Source organism: Ischnura elegans, chromosome 11 (assembly GCF_921293095.1).
Source record: "Ischnura elegans chromosome 11, ioIscEleg1.1, whole genome shotgun sequence".
NCBI lineage: Eukaryota > Metazoa > Arthropoda > Insecta > Odonata > Coenagrionidae > Ischnura > Ischnura elegans.
In genome coordinates, this window is record NC_060256.1 from 41197805 (window position 1) to 41218450 (window position 20646).

A 20646-nucleotide genomic window follows, 5' to 3' on the forward strand; every position below is an offset into this window, starting at 1 on the left:
ATTCGTACTACCTTCAAACTAAGCATCGTCACCGGAGTAATTATACAGCTATTATAATAATATGAATTATATAATTTGAGTCAAATCTAGTTAGTTACGTGAAAATAGCGCTAAGGCTGCGTAAAAGTGCAGGAAAAAAGTGTTCGCACTTGTAAATATGATGATTTTATTGTCTATGCAACCCAACGCGCCTTTTAACCTCAATGGGGGTCGTCTATGTAAGCAAAAAGTTTATAATAAAATGCGTGAAAATTATCTCTTTTGAATCGCCCAGTCGCGAACCTACGTTCCTCCATAGTACTCTTGCTGCTTTCCTGGAAGAGGGTAGGGCAAAAAAATCACGTTTAATTATTCTCGACGTCGGTGGATGCTCGGAAAAGCTTGATATTTTTCCTTTTTTATTTGTATAGTTATTATTTTCCCTAATTTATGAACATGCTGTACGTTATCATAAGCAAGTAATTCAAAGATTTTTCGCAAGATTTTTTAAATAGCTGTTGCCAATATTAGCTAGCCCAATTAATTGAAATTAAACATTCCATACCTAATCAACACATATGATTTTCTTATTTTGAACAAATTTTACCCTTACCGTCCATGAAGACGTATTTGTCCTACTGTATCTCGGAAACTATTAGAGATATGGCTATTTGATGATTTTTTTTGTAATCTTAGCATCAACATTAACCTGAAACGTATTTTGTTATGCAATATAATGCAAGGATGGAGTTTAAATGGTGGGTGGTCTCTTACTATATTTTATACGATTTTTTACAAATTTCTTTGAGATTGATGAAAAAATGTAAAACCTTCCAAAGAGAATTCATCAGAACACGAGAAGGTTTTTCACAATACGCCTGTCAGTTAAAAAAAATGAAGTTTAAAAAAAATATGATAGGAAGTCATTTCCATTCCACAATATTTTGGGACGAATGCAGCTTGACATTGCATAGATTAAAGTATGAAAATTCATTATTATACAACAATAGTGCTTTTTAAATACATTTTATTTTCGCATAAAACAAATTAATAATTACTCCTAACTGTATGAAAATTCCTCTACATAATATAGTACCACTATTTAGATTTGAGTGTTATAAAATTGAGAAATGGGCGGAGTGATAAAATGAAGATAATAATAAATATATATATATATATATAGATATAATAACGGTGAGAGATAGTGAAAATGGTGTGTCTAAGTATCTAATGAACCTAAAAAATTGTTAGTTGCAATAAAAAATAGACTTGCAAAAAAAAATTTCTCGCAAAGCAGTGTTACAAATATTGCATCACGGTTAAAACGATTTCTGAATCAATTTTAAAAAAATACCTTTTTTTAATATAATTCAGTATCTCGTAATTGCCTAAAGTTTTAATAAATGATTTTTTTGTGTGGTAAGATACAATAAGAACATTTTCGGGAGATGTATTAATGATTCCACACGTAAATGAAATCTATGAAACTTTTATATCAATTTTACATAAATTGAGAAGTTACGGTAGCCTTGTGGGTAGAGATCTAATATCGAATGTAACCCTTAAAAACGCTAAAACAAAATTCTCGAAGGGCAAGGTGGCCTCGGGAAAGGAACCTACCCTCGTGGTCTGAATGTCTGAAGACACACTCTTGTTGCATATTAGTAGTTTGGGGTGAGCTCTACCCTCAAATATCCAAGTCAACCTTCAGGTTGAATCAAGGAGCGATAGGTGAACGTAAATGATTTTATCTCTTTTGCATTATTTGCTTAAATAGCGTGTTAGAAAATAATTTTGACATCTTATAGCCATTTACTTATCCATAGTTTACTGTACCCTTGGAGAATTCTTTGCAATAAACTTTATGGATGAACTGAACCGAACTGAACGTACAGTAGGTACTCTTGCCCGTTTTACCTCAGAATTGAGAAGCACGGTACAAAACGGTACGTATCTCTGCCGGGCGCTTTTTCTCATTTTGAATTGCAAATAGCATTTGCACAATGCTATTTCAATGAACAACTTCCTGTAGCTATTTGAGTGAGCGGTAACACAAAAAGCATCGGAAATACTCTCGGTGAAAAATGGCATTCAGCGATGAGTTTGTGGAGAAAGAGTACAATACAATGGCATTTAGATTAGATGTTACGTAATTCTGAAGGGAAATAAGGTTTAGGTTAACAGAGAACACATTCTGTCAGTAATGGTAGCAAAAACTTTGTAAAGGGTAGTAAAAGAGATTAAAATTCCACATTGGATGAAAATATTTATTGAGAACGAGATTTTAAAAGGATTGGTGAACCTCTCAATCCAATTTATGCAATAATTCACAATTTTTCGAGATTATTTAATAAGTAAAATCATTCAAAGAGGATGCATCATAAAACTAAAATATTTAACAGAATAAGGCTAGCTATTGGATCATGCAGTCCTCTAAGAAATATGGTAATAATTCATTCCCATTCCGAAATATTTTTTTGCGAATGTACCTTGAAATTACATTGCGACAAATATGAAAATTAGTATATTTATGAAGGTACTATTTATTGAAAATATGTTGTTTTCACAATAGTTACAGTTACTGGCAATCATTACAGTTAACGGTGCGAAAAACTGTTCGCCAGGAATTACCATGAAAACTTTTCCTCGCATTCTTCCATAAGTAGAGAAAGCAAACGTGCAACATATATTTTGCTCAATTAATTAGTGGTGAAAGAGCCCATTTATTTAATAATTTAATTTTGCCTGGTTGCGAAACATTTCTTCTTTTCTTGTAGCGTAATTTCGTCTGCCCCTATTAGAGTGATAAGGGAAATTGACAGAAATTGCGTTACCAGAGTCACCTATCAGTAAAATTCGTTTTACAACGAACTTAAGTTTCTTTTAACCCAATGATTTTATCATTCAACTTAAAACTGGAAATTCGCGAGCTTGCGCAGACTGTCCACTCTGCTTGTACCTACTCCCATTACTCCCATCCATCGACATCCTCTAGATTTTCCCTGCAAAAGCGATGATAGATATTGAGTCGTATCAGTCAACTAACAGGGAACGCAGTTTTCGTGTCGGTCATCCGTTACTATCAAGCATAAGGGATTCAACATCTCCCGAAATTTCGGAACAGACAAGAGATATTTTAGAAATTTTAATTTTTGATGGTGCCCCAAACGATGGAATAAATTTGAAAAATCATGAGAATCCTTGATTATCCAAAATCGTTTTACTGGGTTTTGAGAATTCGCGATTTGCGAAAATTCGGTGCCATGTGTATCGGATGTAACCCGAAGTACTGCACTTTGATGAAGCAATGGCATTTTTATAGTGATTTTTTTATCAAACGCAGCCATAGAAATTAAAGTAAACTAAAATTTACTTTGAGTACAAAAATTTAATTTGCGCTGAGAAAACAATTTGCATCATTAGGTAAATAGGGAAAAACTGATTACCTTGAAATTTAAATTCAGGATTGGCAGTCGCCAAAATCAGATAAAATAAAATTTTTCCGGGGAAATCCGGCCCTTTAGGAGCTAAAGCACGCATTGAAATTGGGCCGACTTAGACTAAATATTGTGTGCGCGAGACTTTGCACAACATTAATTAGCCTATGATCGTTAGTATTAGACTTTTTTCATGAATGCATGTTTAAAAATATCGAAAATCGCTCAACGATGATGGTTCGAAGAAAGCAACCCGAAAGAAAGGTACCCGACAGCTTTGCGTGATCTTTATAAAAGAGAGATTGTTTTTAGAGAATTATTCCCCACCTACTCCTCTCTCCGAAATAAATATCTGGCTATATACCATCCCTTGACCCTCCTGCGGTAAAATTCAATTGAGATGGGATTGAAAATGACAAAAATGCATGGTTTTGTCGGCATTTACAGTACCTGCCACCAGACTTTGAATCCGGGTCTAACCATAGGGATCCTTACGTTCTTCAAGACAACATTCATCTACATCTATGTACTCCCGCAAGCCGCCCCAAAAGGCATGTGGCAGGGGGAGCTAGGACGCAAGCCGTTTACACATAAAAAGGAAATACTCTAAATATATTACACCTAGAATTTATTAAATTATTTATGGTGCGGGAGAGAAACCAATTTCCATACCTATCCGTTCGAAAAAGTATCTCTCTTAATTTTTCGTTTCTTTCTGTTGATGTAGTGGGGTTCTAATATGATGTTCTCTCTTACGCTTGACGAATCCCGGCTCCTGCAGGGATCTCCCATAAATATTTCGTATGTGCGTTCCCCACGATAGGTTCGAAGTTATCGTAACACCCAGGTACTTCACTTCGTCTGTTGCCTTTATGCTCAAACTATCCACAGATTTGAGAACGTCGAGAAAAAAAACATTCTAGCCACGGAGTTAAACCAGACCACTCTGTTGTTCTTTTTGTTTTTTTGAGCTTTATATCGGTTTACTAATATCCTTAACTCTACTTTCAGGTCTTGCAGCTGTTGGGGCCATATCTTAGTTCCTATCTTCTGGTTACTATGGCGCTGGACAGGCATCGCGCAGTCTGCCAGCCGCTGTCCACGAAGGCCCTGGTACCACGATCTCCACGCCGCCTGGTGGCCATCGCGTGGGGATTGTCCATCCTCTTCTCCCTTCCTCAAGCCGTGGTTTTCTCGTACACGAAAGTCACGAACACCGAGTGGGATTGCTGGGCAACATTCGATCCCCCATGGACCGAAAAGGCTTACGTCACGTGGTGAGTAAATGCGGTCTTATTCACATGATACTCTACGAACCACCCTCAGGGGTTTTAGCAGGGGATAATAATTTTACACATCAGACACTTCACCAGTGGTGCAGCGAGGGGGGCAGTTTTGGGGGATAACCCCCCCCCCAGAGCTGAGAGAAACTTTTAAGTTTAATCCATTTTACTTAACTTGATTAATTTACTTTTAGAAGAGTGTAAGGATTAATAAAATATCCCTCAGAGAGCCATAAAACTCACCATTTCGAACCATTTATCTTAAAAAAGTTCTGGGGGAGGGTCCCCACACCTTCCGCTTACCCTGGCGGTTATATCACACACCTCAGGTCTAGTTACGCCAAAAATCGCGGGCGCAGCTAGGAATTAAGGCTAGGGGTTTTTTGGCGCAACTAGACCTGAAGTCAAGACAGCAGCAAAAAAGTCAAGAGTACTTGGGCTTAGGAACGGTGACAATAAATATATGCGTGGAATAAATTTAGTTTCAAGTAACGTATTATATTGGTTCTATGTTGACATCAACTATTATTTAAATTTAGAGCTCTTAACGGAAGAAATACATAAAAATAGCTTGTTGAATAGCGCATGCGAAGAGGGATTTCTACGAAAAGAAGAACCATCTAACAGCGGGGAGTACAAGCGTGGAAGTAAGGAAACAATTCCCCAGATGCTACAAATAGAACATGTTTATCCTACGGAAGCGAGGCTTGGACGGTGAAAGCCGCAGGTAAGTCAAAAGTGTAAGCATTCAAAATGTGGTGCTACTGAAGAATGGCGAAGATAAATTGGATCGACCGTGTAAGTAATGAGGAAGTACTTAGAAGAGAGGGAGAAATAAGAATTCTTTTAAAAACCTATTAGAGAAGACGGGAAAACTCAGTTGGCCACATTTTGGGACATGATGGCCTGATGAAAACAATCGTAGAAGGACAAGTGGAAGAGATAAATCGCAAGGGACGGCCCCGAACGAGTTACATAGGACCAGTGGCGCAGCGAGGAGGGGGTTTTGGGGGATAAACCCTCCCCCCCAGAGCTCAGAGAAATTTTTAAGTTTAATCCATTTTACTTATTTGGATCAGTATTACTTATAGAATAGTGCTATAATTTATCAAATATCCCTCAGATAGCCGTAAAAATCGCCATTTTGAACCATTATTTTTCAATTTTTTCTGGAGGAGGGCCCCCGCAACTCCTGCTTACCCTGATGGGTATGCAATACCTCCACACCCGTAAGGAATAGGTGAGCCTAAAACCCCCCCTAGCCTTAATTCCTAGCTACGCCCCTGCATAGGACTGGATATAAAGGATGTAAAAGGGAAGAAATAGTTATGGCACTATGAAAAGGCTAGCGGATAGGAGAGCGGAATGGAGAGCTGCTTCAAACCAATCTTAGGATTGCTGACTATAATGATGATGATGATCATGACCAAAATGACACGGCCATGAGTTCTCACCATGCGTGAGACATTTATTCTGCTACAAAAGTAGTCTCTTAATGGTTAAATAGATACCGAAATAAGGGTTTGCAGAAAATACAATGGACCGGTTAATACTTTTGCTCGTGAAATTCGATCATAATGGATTATGAAACCAACTAATCGCTACTTGGCGAGTAAATGCTTCAGATTCTCCGTTATTCCCTTGGTGCAAGCGCTTATTTTTGGAGTGAAGGTATTTTACCAAAAAGCGGTGACAGGATATCGTACCAAAAGTAAAACCAGATATTTATTCCTGGAACTCTACATCTTCTAGGTTTTCGCCGCGTTGGTTGTTAAAGGTTTTCGTCAGTTTCCTGATCTTGACAACGCGGTGATAACCCGGTACATGGAGGGATTCACGAATCCAGGACGCCTTGGAAAAATACGAGCCGACACCAGACAGTTCTTTTCTAAATATTAACTATGCACGACAAGTTCAAGCTATAGATATGGAGTTTGCTGTCCAGGCATCGATATTATTGTTATTATGAAATTACGAGCGAGAAAATTGTAACATAACATTAAAAAAGGCTTAAAAAAGGATCATAATCAAACATTATAAAAAGCACCCTCATAATGTCTTTTTCGGTAGCATTTGCTGAAAAATATTAATATTTTTGGGAAGGGCTCGAAAATTCTCGCTGGTAAATCGTGACAGACAAGAACGGCCCTGTTTTAAGTAAAGAAAATTTTGTCCTTATCAGCTGAAAACTTGAAGTCATGTTTTCAAGTCACTCTGGCCAATTAAAACAACAAATAAGGTAAATCTTATAGGAGGCACTTTATATTTTTATTTAGAAAGAGAAAATCGGAGTTCGAACAAGTTTTGTCTTTTTCAGCATCGAAACAGATCTAATATCCTATGGGGGCCGAATGCAAAGTTCGGAAAGAACGTGAAGAACTGAGTTATTTCAATAGTGAACTTTTATTATATAACTGTTCCGATATTAATATATATTCAGGTTAGACTGAAGCGATAAATTAAGAGATATATTTTGATATTTCATGGGAATAAGAAATACCTCAGGCCATTGTCAAATTGAACTTATGTTTTCATTAGGGTTTAGCGTGTTACACCTTTCCTTAAATTGAGAAAGTGTTTAGTGTGATGTGATTATTGTCATTCTTTTCATCTATTTATTATTGATGCTGTTATTGATGCTGTTATTGATGCTGTTATTTATATATGCAGTTGAAAATTTCTTTCTTGATGTATCTTGATAGTCATTTATTTTGGCTGAATTGTTTCCCTGACAATTTACGGATGCGTGTGAAACTTCGCTCGCGTGTTTTTATAATATCCAATGAAGGAATGGAAACAATCATTTTTACAGAGATTATTTCATAGATATTCAATGCAGTATTAACATGCATTTTTATGGATCATGGTAAAAATTATCCATTTATGAATGCATGGATTATCTTCAAACAAATGTAAGTATAATATATAAAATATGCTGATAAAGGTTCCTAAGAAAATACAAAGAACAGTGCCATTCGAATTTTAGGAAAAACACGGTTTTTATCATTGTTTTCTGATTTCACGGGCCAGAAGGAAGTGATATCATATTTTAAATACGACAAAATTGTAAGAAAAATGCTGGCGTAGCTTCGACTGCTACTAGATTGATGAGTTCCAAAGTCTAATTATTTATCTTCCCATATAACATGGACGTAGCTATTAATATGAGCTCTTAGCTACCAGATTTTTACAGGTGTTCTGTTCTGCAGGCCGCTGCGAGTCATGCTTATTCTTCCTTGCTGACACGTTTTGTTATTGAGTTTATACAATAGATTGCCATTATTCCCCTCCGACATTAGGTTACGAAACAGGTAGCACTTGGCCTACCCTGACGAAATACCGCTCAAGTCACGTTCTTGATACGCGAATTGGGATGATTCTCAAGGTCCTATCACTCCCCAACCCCTCCATTCCCTAGGCGTAGATCTTGCTGCTGAATGGAGATAGCGCAAGGCAATATCAAAACTTGAAACTATTTCAATTTGACAAAAACAAACTGACTCAACCCTTTGCTAAAAATAGCAGTAATCGTTGAGATTCTAAAGGCCGTTTTACACGAGACACGTAATCAGTAGCGTAAGGCAGGAATTTTGTTCGGGAGGAAGGGGGGGAGGGGAAGGGTCCAAAATCAGAGCGGGAATTTTTTGAAACACTAAAAACAAAAGGCACTCGAAAAGACTTCATTTTTCATAGAAATCGTCTGTAAATTCATGATTTTTCAATATTTTGTCTTCTTATATAAAGCATAGTAATTGTTTTATATTTTTGGGGGTCCGGACCCCTCTCTCGCTACGCCACGGCACGTAATTGCACAATGTGACGTATTTACGGAGGCGCAGTCACAATGGGGTAGTTTCCTTCATCAAAGAAAACGCAAGGCATTGATTGTGATTCGTTACCCACCATTAGTGTATTCATAATATGAAAATTATTTGGTTTTAGAAATCCCAGTTGAGACGAATGGCAATGGTCAATTTTAACCGCATTTGAAAAAGGCCAGAGTGGCGCCCATGCGATGCCACTCCACGTGACGTCACAGGGACCTAGTTTCTAAAGGAGTAGATATGAGTTTACCAATGCATGAGGCACATACTTCAGGGAAACATCTCTTAATAATCATCTATTAAAACTGCCTGAAGTCGGAAAATTTCCTTCGTTTGATGAGGTATTAATAATCCTTATTTAAGACAAGCGATACCTGCCAGCATGGTACTCTGCTACCTGCTAGCAGCCAGCATCGCAGTGGCGCACAATATCCTCGCCCCAAGGTCACCTCACCCGGCGGCAGCGGGAGCCAGAATGACGTCACACGGGGTTTTCCCAGCATTCATACTTAGCCGTCGCGTTTTCGCGCGCTTGAAAATGTTCACTTTTCATTTAATCGCGAAAAAAAGATAACGTCATTTAAAAATATACTAACGTGAAATGCATACTCCAGGAGTAGTAATATATCGATTTAGGCAATAAAAAATAATAGGAAACCACCCTATTGCGTCGTGTAAAGCGGCGAATTGCTTGAAGGCATTCCAGATTGCATGGACGTGAAATGGCAAAATAGCCCGTTCTAATTTCGTCCGTGCATTCGCCCATTGCCATAATGAGAAATAAATAAGTTTTAACTTGCATAATTAAATACCACGTGTAAACGGCATTAAAATCTGACTAATAATGCATGCATGGGTGATTCCTCTATGGTTGTTCGGTTCCTATAGACACCGTTTAGAAAATCACCCTAAAATAAAAAAACCTTATTAAAGAACGATGAATCACATAGCTTGAGAAGATTTTATTGATATAATCGTTTTTATGGAAATCAGTAATAATTATTGCATAATTAAACACCAGTTTATTGGTCAATTTTTCACTGCATACCATTATTATTCTTTTGAACTCTGTGATGAGTGAATTAACGTTAAGGAAGTTCATATTAAGACGATTAACACGACTACTTTATTTCGTTTTTACCGCTGATTTGAGATCGGCTTCCGCGGTTTAAGTAATTTTATAAAAGCTCGCACGCGATAAGCTAGAGTGAAATGATTTAAACTTTGTGTGGCGGGTTCGTCGCGGAGGCCCCATTTAATGACAACCCCGGATAGACAGCGGGCGCCGAGGTCGCGGAGCTGCGGGAGCGACGGATATAAAAGGCCGTGTCTTGCGGCAGACGGTGTAAAGTCTTTATTTTGCTGTAAAACCAGACAGTGTAAAGTTGCTTGGTGGCTACTGAATAAAAAGGCCGAAACCCGGATCGGAGTTTACTTATTTTTACGGCAACAACACATGGTGTCAGGTGTATTATTATGTCGAATAAGCAAGTCGAAGGGATAGGAGGTCCTACCTGGTCCATACCCCAGCAGTTTTCCTTCGTGGCGGAAGATTGGCCAAGATGGAGTCGACGGTTCGAGAGGTACAGACGAGCTTCTGGACTCGCCAAAAAGCCAGAAGATGAGCAAGTCGACGCATTGATTTATGCAATGGGTGACGACGCGGACGATATACTATCATCCTTCAACCTATCGGCGGAAGAAGAAAAGAAGTACAGTATCGTGTTTGTAAAGTTTGAAGAGCATTTTGTCCCGAAGGTAAATATAATTTACGAACGTGCCCGTTTCAACAAGCGACTGCAAGGAGAGACCGAAACGGTGGAAGAATTCGTTCGTAATCTGCATATTCTCGCTAAAAACTGTAAATTTGGCACCCTGCGTGAAGAATTGGTGAGGGACCGTCTGGTAGTTGGTTTACGGAACGCCAAGTTGTCCGAAGCCCTACAATTGGATCCGGAGCTTACGCTGGAGAGAGCCGTTACAAAGGCGAGGCAAGCAGAAGACGTGCACAGGCAACAGACGCTGATAAGGAGTAACTCAGGGGAAGATAAAACAGTCCACTCGCAGGCACGAGGATCTGAGGTGGACGTGGTGCGGAAGAAGGCTCCACGGCACCAGAAGGCATCGACGTCAACAGCCGCCCTACCCGACCAAATGAAGGTGAGTGGTCGCAAATGTCCACGGTGCGGGAAAACGCCGCAACACGCGTTCGCACGATGTCCGGCGCGTCAATCTGCGTGCGCCCTTTGTAAAAAGAAAGGACATTGGGCAGCAGTTTGCAGAACGAAGGCGGTTGCTGAAATTGACAAGCGGCTACCGGGTGAAGACGACCATTTCTTTTTGGGAAGCATTTCGACGGGAGAAGAACCATGGAGGGTCTCACTCGTCATCGGTAACCAAGAAATCCCCTTCAAAGTCGACACAGGCGCGGATGTCACTGTCATCGGCGCCGAATTATTTAAAACGTTGAAGGGAATACAACTCGAAAACACCACAACATTCCTCCGCGGCCCAAATCGAAGCAGATTGCAGGCCAAAGGAAAATTCCGGTCACTTCTACGTTGGAAGGATCGCGTGTACGAGGACGAGATTTTCGTGGTGAATGGAGTTGAAGATGCGCTCTTGGGACGTCCAGCTATATCATCCCTGGGAATTTTGACTTGGCTGCGAGAAATAACAACTGGCCATCCGGAAGAAAATTACCAGGAACTTTTTCGTGGGCTAGGAAGAATGCCGAAACCTTACGTCATTCGCATCAAGGATGAAGCCGTGCCCTATGCGGTATCTACGCCGAGAAGAGTGCCCTTGCCATTGAGAGATAAGGTTGAGAAAGAAATCAAGAAAATGGTGGGGGAAGGAATAATAACGGCGGTAGAAGAGCCGACGGAGTGGTGCGCGCCCATGATAGTAGTGCCTAAAGCAGACGGAGGAGTTCGAATATGTGTAGATTTCACTAAATTAAATAAATGCATTCGGAAAGAACAGCACGAACTGCCAACCGTGGATGAATGTCTAACACTGATGAAGGCTTCAGAAGCGAAAATTTTCACAAAATTGGATGCTTGCAGAGGATACTACCAAATACCACTAGAGAGGGAATGCCGTCCGCTGACTACTTTCATTACCCCTTTTGGAAGGTATTGTTTTAACCGGATGCCGATGGGATTATCTTCAGCTGGAGAGCATTTTCAAAGACGAATGTCTGAAGCATTGACGGGGTTAAAGGGAGTAGTCAACGTTATGGATGACATACTCGTATTTGCAGCGACGCAGCCGGAGCACGACGTGAGATTGAACGCCGTCCTCCAGCGTCTTAGAGAAAATGGGATCACGTTGAATCGCGAGAAATGCCGATTTCGGGTCGCAGAGACAAAATTCTTAGGTCATGTCATATCGGCCGAGGATGGAATCAAGCCAGATCCTGAAAAAATTACGGCAATAGAGAAATTGCCGCAGCCCGAAACGGTAGCAGAGATACGTCGATTTCTTGGAATTGTGCATTATCATCTGAAATTTCTCCCTCACTTGGCGGATGTTACCCAACCGTTGAGAGAGCTGATGAGGGAAAAAGAGCCTTTGCCATGGGCTGCTACGCACACCAAAGCTTTCCAAGAAATCAAGCAAAGATTAACTAGTGCCCCATCATTAGCCATGTACGAGACAAATCGACCGACAAGAGTATTAGCCGACTCATCGTCATATGGATTGGGAGCTACACTAAAGCAGCGGCAGTCAGATGGTGATTGGAGAGCGGTATGTTTTGCGTCACGGACGTTGACAGATACCGAAAGACGCTACGCCCAATTGGAAAAGGAGGTATTAGCGCTTACCTGGGCGTGTGAAAAATTAGCAAATTATTTAGTTGGCAAGAAATTTCTTCTATGTACGGATCATAAACCACTCGTGGCACTATTGGGAACAAAACCCCTCAGCGAATTGTCCGCCAGAGTGCAGCGTTTCCGTATGCGCCTCATGCGTTTCGACTATGAGGTAATTTATGTTCCCGGAAAGAAATTGTATACGCCAGATGCTCTCTCACGATCACCAATCTCCAAAACCCCAAAAGAAGGCGATATTCTCACCGATGAAGACGTGGAATTGTACGTCGAAGCTGTGAAAGCGGATTTACCAATGAGCGACAAACTCATGAAGGAAGTGTTGAAAGCGCAACGAGAAGATGAAAGAACTCGACGAATAACTAAGTATGTGAAAGAAGGCTGGCCACGTAAAGAGAAACTGCTGTTGGAGGATACCAGCTTCTACCACGAACGAGCAAATCTTTCCCTCCTTGACGGGCTACTAGTCAAGGGGACCAGGGTTTACATCCCGGAATCATGGAGGAAAGAGATATTGAGCCGTATCCACGAAGGTCATCTAGGTATTTCAAAGTGCCGGAGGCGGATGCAGAAGTCGGTGTGGTGGCCAGGAGCATCCCATCAAATACTGGAAATGATAAGCAAGTGCCCGGAATGTCTCGAACGTCGTCCATCGCGAGTAGAGCCGTTGAGACCTACGGAGACACCGGCACGGCCCTGGCAGATGGTGGGAATGGATATTTTTCATAGCAGAGGGCGTGAGTACTTAGTCATCGTAGACTACTTTTCAAAATACCCTGAAGTCGCGTATTTGGAAAATACGCGGGCCACGAACGTGATAGCGAAAATAAAATCAATATTCGCACGTCACGGAATCCCACAAGTAGTCCGAACGGACAATGGGCCACCGTTTGGAGGAAGAGAGTTCCAGGAATTCGCGAACAAATACGGAATGGAGGTCGTAACTAGCAGTCCATACTACCCAAAGAGTAATGGACTAGCGGAAGCAGCGGTGAAAACGGTAAAAAACATACTGGCGAAAGAAAGAGACCCGTGGTTGGGGTTTCTTGCATACCGTGCATCACCCATGGAGTCGGGGTATTCCCCAGCGGAACTACTAATGGGACGTAAGCTGAGAACGACTTTGCCATTTCATCCTACGAAGTTGAATCCCAAATGGCCCAGCCTCACGGTCCTACGGGATAAGAATAAGGTCATCGCGGAGAGACAGAAGAGGAACTACGACCGACGACACCGGACGAAAGAACTACCCCTATTGCCTGCGGGAGCCACCGTTTGGGTGAGAGATCGTCGGGAGTATGGAACGGTTGTCGGCCATCCCCGGTCCTATCTCATTGAGACAGGTAGTGGAGTCATCAGGAGGAATCGGGTGGCGCTGACATTAGCTGAACGGCAGCCGAGTATTTCGAGTGATTATGAAGCATTTTTTCCAGACCTCGAGTCTACAGCGAAGAGCCACAGCCCACCAGAGACGGGAGTATTCAGGACGAGATACGGACGACTTGTGCGTCCCCCTCAACGATACACTCCTTAGACCCGTTTCCCTGTTCCTTTCCCTGTTTTATTCAGTGTTTTTTCAGAAGGAGAGATGTGGCGGGTTCGTCGCGGAGGCCCCATTTAATGACAACCCCGGATAGACAGCGGGCGCCGAGGTCGCGGAGCTGCGGGAGCGACGGATATAAAAGGCCGTGTCTTGCGGCAGACGGGGGTTATTTTGCTGTAAAACCAGACAGTGTAAAGTTGCTTGGTGGCTACTGAATAAAAAGGCCGAAACCCGGATCGGAGTTTACTTATTTTTACGGCAACAACACACTTTGGAAACTGACATCGCAGAATTTCTAAAAAAAAAAAGCGTAGACGTCGGATTTTTTTCTTCGCTGAAGTACAAGACATGGTGGGCGAAGAGAAGAAACTTTTGTAGGAGAAACGGAGGAGGCAACAGATAATTATCCATTGTTGAAAGGGGCCGCAAATAATTCCATCCTGAATTATAATGAAAATTACTTCAGTTAGTTTTAATCAGGGATGGCAAGTGAAAAGAAACGAAAATGCTTCGTTTCGATCCGGAGGGAAACGAAAATACGAGGCCTAGGTTTAGTTTCGTTCCTGCACGAAATTAAAATCACCAAGGAGTTAAGTGTCAACCCGGGACGAAACTTAAATGCCGGGAACGAAACGAAATTAACCGAAACCCCGCAACTCGTAGCTAACACTTTGAGTGCCGGCTGCTAAATTTAAAGCCCTACTGAAAAATCCAGCCATTTTTACTTTATTCGTACATTTTTAAAAACATTAGCATCAAAAATATATGTATATCGATGTGCATTTCATTAAAAATGGACTTTTCTCTTCTTTATGAATGAGTTGAATAACATTTACTACTTATTTCTAAATATATAGTTTAACAATGAAAACCTACTGTGTTAAAAAATCAAATAGTTGCAACAAATGCTGTACCGCCGTAACATGCATAATAATTTTTTTAATACGCTCGATTTGAGCAATTTAAAGCATGGAAATCATAAAAAAAAACATTGTTCCAAGCAAAGCATTATAAATCCTGGATGACAAAAAGGGTCAATGCACCCTCAACGAACCCCAAATTGGCCCAAAGAATTTTCACACTAAGTGGCCCAAGATGAGGATGCCGGTAGCTACAGAGGACTTTCCGTCCTCAAGACATAAAGTGAACTCTTTTTCCATCGAGCAGTTGATTTTTGAAAAAAAAAGAACCCTTAAGCAGTAAACTGGAAAAGTACCACTGGCGAAATATTACGGCTTCACGCATACAAAGCCAATTAAATGGAAAGACGTAATATTACGTCCATGGCAATCCTCAGAAGGATTACCAGGACGTAATATTACGTCCGTGGCACGCAAAGTGCTAAGTTTCGATCCCAGAAGTTGAGTGGAGGGGGAAAAGAGGGAATAGTTTCGACCCATTTCATGACAGAATGTGGAGAGGAGTAATTTTTAGCTTCGGCTATTGCGACTGAATGCTGCGTTGCACATTATGAGCGGAAAAGGGCCCCATGCATCTAAACGCGGTATGGCGAACCTCCATTCCATTCAACAATACTTCGCACTCCGTTTGTGGGTCGAAACTAAGGCCCGTATCATAAAAGTCCCCTCGAAGTTTAAGTTGAGGGGAGATGGAAAAGAGGAAAGAGTATAGAGAGCATAGAGAAGATAAAAAATTGAGCTTAAAAATCGAATGGTCAGTTTGCGTTCACCATTCTCCTGTTGGTGGTAAAAATATGAGTGCCTCATGAATCTAATGGCGGTAGGCCGAACCTCTTCTTCATTCAACCATACTACGTACTCAGTGTGTTGTTCGAAACTAAACCGTTAGAAGGTGAAGCACGTGGTCCCTCCGGTGCGAAACATTACCTGTTTCGTTTCGTCCCAGAAGTTTTGTTTAGTTTCGACCCGAAGTAGTTTTGACTCCGATTTTGTTTCGACCCCGAGTTCAGCTTTCCGAGCTTAAATCCATTTCGTATTGTTTTAACATTTCGCTCCCCGGAACGAAACTATTGAAATTTTACTGGTTTTCACTTTCGTTTAGTTTCGCTTGCCATCCCTAATTTTAATATAAAGGGTGGCATTATCTCGAAGTGTGTTTGGTTCTGCAGTCTTTGAGATCGTGGTAGATTCAGTGCATTCAATCTCTACCTAATGAGGAATTATTCACTTCCCCGAAAAGTGAAAAGGCTTGCCCTTACTTCTGATCCTAAGGCTGCTGCATCATTCATACTTTTAAGATCTATGGAATCCAAGGTTTTCTTGGATAAAAAGTTTTGTTACTTTTTTTTGCTTTCTTGCGATTATTTACGCTATCTAAACCTTCCTTAGATTTAGTGGAATTTTATCTCTTATTACCACTAATTGCGTGGGATATGGTGAATTCTGCATGAATTATGTTAAGTTTGCATAATATAGGATAATGCAAACAATAATTAAATCATTTGGTTTTTTTTAAGAATTAGTTATATATCACAGCTAAATGTGTAGTGTCGTCAGGCAATATTTTTTGCTTTTTGTTCAATGAAATCCTTTTATCGTGTCATGTTGTTATTAAATCGAAAAAAACTCTGCCGGTTTTATTTGGGGTTTGTGGCAGGGGATGAGTTTATTATCATACCAACCTCCTCTACGCTATGGACTACCTAAGTACATACATTGTATTGCAAAAAAATGAAAAAATAATGATAAAGAGATTAACATATCGTTTCAAAGAACTAAAAATGGGTCGCCGTAGATGCTCATTTTCTACCAAATCGTTCAAATTTCGAGCAAAGCAGATATAGCAACCCTTCGCTGATTTTATGTAAAAAAAATGTTATCTTCAAATGTGTGTAAATACGCAATTCTCCATTCGTAAACCTTCGAAACAATTTGATAAGCCTTGGTTATTTTGATTTCCACCATTTACTTGATCACCTATTTAAAGTCACTCTATATTAACCATGCTCATATGTGTGCGAGGTTAAATTTACGATTTCTCAAAGAGGAGGAAATGGAGTTACCAAGTTAATTTGTCCTCAGACCGTAGGTAGCGATACTGCGTCGTTGGCGGGCTGACCAAAAGACAAACCATTAAGTGTCTGATAAGCCTCTGGTGATTGAAAGGAAACAAAAACTCATAAAGGGCTTTAAAAAATGTAATATTCATCTGATAAGTATAAATTAACGTTGTGCATTAATACGGAAACTATTTGTCCTTAATAAGACTGTGGCAATGACGAATTCGAAGGAGAGTATCAATTTAGTAAGTCATTGAGGTTTCTCTCAATTGTCTGAAATTATTCTCAGCTCTTATTTTTTGGGTTGAATACGTAACCTACTTATTTCCGCGGTGAAAATAAAGGTTCAGCAATGCATTTTAGCCATTTCAATCAGATATGTTTTCTTCATTTGGATGCATATAATTTTTTTACTATTTACAGTAAATGCTGGTCTCATGAACTCATGTCTCACTTATGCTGAAAGATTTGGTTATTTTTCACGTAATAAATTTTGTGGTCTTCGTCCATATTCATGGGCAGGCACACATATAGGAATGTTTGAAAATTCATTAATGGGCATTATGACTGAATGGGTTAGGTGGCCTGCGTGGATGTAGACTTACAATGGAATTGATCATGCGTAATCCTTGTTTACACCAAATGAGATATGCATCACTTGTGACTTGAATTAGGAACTGTTTTCAACGTAAATTATGTCGCATTAGCAGCTAAAATTATTAAATTTGGATAACCAATAACTTTAGGTTTAAATTTTGAAAAATAACTCAAAATTTTACCCGTTTTATGAGATATTTCAAGTTTCTAGTGAGAAAATATGCCGGAAAATTGTATGCGCATATTTAAGTTATTGCGGCTCTATAGCCTCAAAATACGTTCCGTGTCATGAATCGGAATGTTTTTAAGTGTTTTCTTTCCGCTTTTAGCCTCGTAAAATCATTTTGGGCGAGCTTCTGGAATCACATGCGTGAATTGGGGTAAGGTCTAACACGGTCCACATTACCAGACAGGATATTAGAGGCTCTCTTTTGGGAGGAACATTTTTTGCCTTGAAACGAGTGAACTGCTTGATACCAGTTAATTACGGATAATTACAAAGAGAAATTATAGGAGTGTGCGCATAATTACGTGCTACCATTCAACGTTGGGAAGAAAAATACATGCCTATGGCACGAAGAGCTATCTATCTCTTTATCAAGACTGCTTCAGAACGCTCTACTGCCCGTTGAAAGCTACGAAACGGGAATTTCATGCTTAGACTCCAAAGTTAAACCATTATAAGTTTAAAATCAGATCGTGCTCAAGTCGAGTCCAATTACACGAATTATTGTTGGTGCAGAAATCATGCGTACTCAAGTTTGGTTACGAACCCTTAGGTAAAATAAATGGGGCATACAAAAACTAAGCACGCAGCATTTTTTTCTCGTTAAAATTCGCCATTCCTTTAGATTATATTTCAACGAGAAATAATGCTTTATTACAGTTTTATCAAAATTAAACGTAAAAATTGTCCTTTCTTTAGTGTTCAAGCAGCCTTAGTTACTCATTATTCCTAAAAAAAAGTTATTTTATACAGCCAAGTTTGAGTACCTGGTATAAGCGTGTCTTTGCTATGTATCATTTAATTTTCAATTTACAATTGGTTTACAATAAACGATTATATAATATCTGAGATAATAGAATGTATATTAAATGTCAGTCTTCTTTATGTCCAGGTACAGCGTCTCGGCGTTCGCAGTTCCACTGGTACTCCTCCTCTACGCCTACGTGGGCATCTGCCGTGTGCTCCGGAAGAACCACCGGGAGAAGACCAGGCCCCAGGAGACGAGAGAGGAGCTTGTCAATGGAGCCCCTCCGAGAACGCACTCCGTTCGAACGATCTCGAGGGCCAAGATCCGAACCTTGAGGCTGACGGTCGTTGCTGTGGCGTGCTACGTCCTCTGTTCGTGCCCGTTCCTGCTCTCCCAGCTGTGGGCCACGTGGTACCCCGGAGCTGTCGAATCTTCCTTCTGGAGGGGTATGTGGGCACCGCATCACCTCAAAATCGTCTTTAAATACGATAAAATTTAGTAATTTAAAAAACATTTCACCTTTAAAATTTTGCAGTTTTTCTGATAAACTACTCGCCATGAAACAGTTAATTATTTAGCGTACCTTAAAGCACCTACTACCAGCAGCGTAGCCAGGAATTTCGTTCGGGGGGGGGGGGGGGGGGGTCCAAAACCAGGGGGGAAAGGTTTTTGAAAAACAGAATACTAAGTAATGAGTTTTTAACTAATTTTAACACTTTTCATAATCGAAAAAACTTCATTTTTTAAGAAATATTTTGTAAATTCCTGATTTTTCAACATTTCCTTTACTTTTATAAAGGAAAACAATTGTGTTTGTATATTTCGGGGGGGGGGGGGGGGGTCCGGACCCCCTGAACTCCCCCTGGCTACGCCAATGCCTACTACACTCATAGTAGCAACCAGGCCCGTGCTGGGCCACCGGGACACCGGGATGTATCCCGTTGCGCCCTTCAGCCAGTAGCGTCGCCATCAATTTCGTTCGAGGGGGGGGGGGGGGGGGGGGGGGGGGGAGAAGTCCAAAACTAGGGGGAAATTTATTTTTAAAACAGGGTGCTAAGTAGAGGGTTTTTAACTAATTTTAACACTTTTCATAATCGAAAAAACTTCTTTGTTTAAAAAAATATTTTGAAAATTCATGATTTTTCAATATTTATTTATGAAGATAAATATTGTGTTTTTATTTTTCGGGGCGGAGGGGGTCCGGACCCCCCGGACCCTCCCCCAGCTAAGCTTATGCCTCCAGGCTTGAAATCTTTGGTGCCCTCCTGTTACGAAGCTGACAAATTTTACGGTCAGAATACCAAAATTGAGCAGCTAACTTGATTTCAATTATTTCTCATTTAACAGCATATTTAACGTCTTGAGTAAACATAATCATAATTTAAATTTATATAATTCAATCTGGTAAGATTCAATTCAATCTCAAGAGGGTAAGGATTAAAATTTCAAAATTTATTTACCATATTTCACACCCCCGGCGGTCGTCCCCCTACACTGCGCTGGCACCCTTTGGCAATGGCCGTCCGCCGCCATAAAAAGGGGTCCAGCCCGGGCCTGGTAGCAACTACAAATATTCCCCACAGTAGACTATTTATCACTATCGGATTTAGCGGCGATAGAGAATTTGGTGGGGACGCATCCCAGAGAGGTAGGCGAGGTCTTGGTACTATAAGTTTATCGACCGTCGAGGACTCGTTGCTGCGAAAACCTACGTTCCAAACCGTCGAGGACTCACCCATTGTTATTCCCGGAAGTGTTGGAACAAATTGAATAAGACCTCCACCCGCGCCTCTAAAAAATAAACGGTAAATTATTTATCATTTTATCACCAAAACTTCTGGGATGCGGTCTCACCTAATTCCATTTCACCGCACATTGCTATCCTGTTGATCTATCTGGGTTACAATGTCTGAGGGATTGATATCTCAGGATATCTGTCGCTATTTATTATGAATCACTGTAATTATCATATGTCGAAGTGTATTGAACTTTAATCATATGACATACCCATTTCACGTAGTTAAATTTATTTCGATCATGCTACCTAATCTATTCACTGCATTTTCTCCCTCATATAAGTTGAATTTAGGCTATATTTTAGCAGCAGGTAACTCCTGGGATTAAAGCTGTATCTATAAGATGTCTGAAATAACTATTGGAATTCAAAATTATTTTTTTAGCTATTAAACAATG

The 20646-nt window shown here is 40.3% G+C and overlaps 1 protein-coding gene across 1 annotated transcript in view; it reads left to right on the top strand.

Annotated features, from left to right (window-relative positions):
• LOC124167946 (vasopressin V2 receptor-like) overlaps positions 1 to 20646 on the top strand; it is a 159105-nt gene that overhangs the window by 133089 nt on the left and 5370 nt on the right. Inside the window, exons 4-5 of the mRNA XM_046546013.1 lie at positions 4428 to 4693; positions 18598 to 18899. Of these exons, the coding sequence (XP_046401969.1) occupies positions 4428 to 4693; positions 18598 to 18899 (568 nt within the window). The remainder of the gene's footprint in view (positions 1 to 4427; positions 4694 to 18597; positions 18900 to 20646) is intronic.